General features: G+C 35.7%; 1 protein-coding gene across 1 annotated transcript in view; it reads left to right on the top strand. All coding sequences in view use genetic code 11, as the record gives it.

Moving 5' to 3' along the window:
* The window catches only part of EGR_10203 (hypothetical protein), a gene marked incomplete at both ends in the record, with an annotated part of 1,783 nt that extends 1,372 nt beyond the window's left edge, over nt 1-411 (top strand). The window contains one exon of the mRNA XM_024499452.1: nt 305-411. Coding sequence (XP_024346141.1) covers nt 305-411 — 107 coding nt within the window. The remainder of the gene's footprint in view (nt 1-304) is intronic.
* Between the last annotated feature and the right edge of the window lie 1,137 nt (nt 412-1,548).

Raw genomic sequence — 1,548 nt, forward strand, 5'->3', positions numbered from 1 at the left:
AAAATAAAAGTGAAAAATTTTTTCCTCTGATTTTATTATCTAAATGCTTTTTAAAAGCTGACTCCTCAGCTGACTCTATTGAGCAAAATGCCCTCGAAACGATTTTCTAAAATCGTATATTATCATCATTATTGTTTAAACGCATTTTCTTTCGATTATTTGGACAATTCACAACGCCTTGCATTCTTCGCCTACCATAGACTTTCACCTTTGTGAACGCCGTGGATGAGGCCGAGTGTAATTCCACCTCTTGGACCATTCATACGCCTAATCAAAATATTACTTTATTTTCATCCATAAATAGCAATCAAAAGTACCCAATTTGAGTCTCGGGAAAAACTGGGCTGCAAAATGAAATTAAATGCAAAAAGAACCTCATTTTGGTGTTTTAGTATCTTTGGTGTTGAATAACTTGATGTGAATTAGGCGAGAGGTATCGTGTTGGCAAAATTTACGCTTGAAAGATAAGAAATAATGTCAAACAAGTATTGAAAACAAAAAATTGCGCACTGGTGTGGTAATTTTAAAATAAAATAAATTAGACCATTTCAAAATTATCTAAACGCTTTCGAAACGTTCCTAGACTCACTCAGGTGCTGCGCAGCATACAGTAGGCAGAGATGTGGATTATGGCGCTCTTTACTCACCAGGGAAGATGCGACAGTTGCCGGAAATGTTTCCTTTTTAAATATTTCGCACATCAAAATCAGGGATCATTCCGTCTTTCCCCTCTATTTGTGTCTTAATAAGCTGCCTACAGAATGATTAAAAAGACCAGACATGCAAAGAGGAAATTATTCTATAGAAATAGACAAATTGCCGGTTTTTGTTTGTTAAATGCTTTGCTAAGGTCATTAAGTGCCCAGATTTTCCGAAATCGTATATTTGTTTAAAATAAAGTTTGTTTCCATGGAATTGGGACTAGCGTCAGAGTAATGGGGGCACAGAGCTTCACCACAACTCCTACAATGGTAACAAAGTGGACCAAGGGGTTCTTAATTGCTTTAGTTAAATAGGTAAATGTGCAATCTCAAGCATTAGTGGTGTGTTTTTGTTAGTGTTTAGATGCGTTTGGGAAGAAAACTGTTCTTTGTAGAAATATTTGTGAATTATATGCCTTAAAATATTGACCTATGCATTTGTCAAGTCTATTAGTGCAAATTAAAAGCAAATAAGGGATGAGTGATTTCGATAACTTACAAACAAGGAACTGAAATTACTAATTTTCTAGGTGATACAGGGGTGGGAGTTACCCAGACTGGGCTTTTAACCTGTTTGACAAAATCTAACCTGAAGGGCAGATTTACCAGTTAAATACTCCTACATTATTAGCCGTCGATCACGATCATCTAAATAGGGATCTCTTGCAGGAAATGTAGGTTACATTATCGCCCTTTTGTCTTTACTCTAGTTATGATTTTATAAATTTCACTATCCCCACGTCTTATTCTCACAAGGCCCTCATTCTGCATACCGCTTATTATTTTTTGTCTACCCATAAGCTATAAAACCTTCCAATGAAAGGTCTAGAAGAAATAATTTTACGAT

The sequence above is a fragment of the Echinococcus granulosus genome (genome assembly GCF_000524195.1).
Source record: "Echinococcus granulosus chromosome Unknown EG_S00198, whole genome shotgun sequence".
Classification (NCBI taxonomy): domain Eukaryota; kingdom Metazoa; phylum Platyhelminthes; class Cestoda; order Cyclophyllidea; family Taeniidae; genus Echinococcus; species Echinococcus granulosus.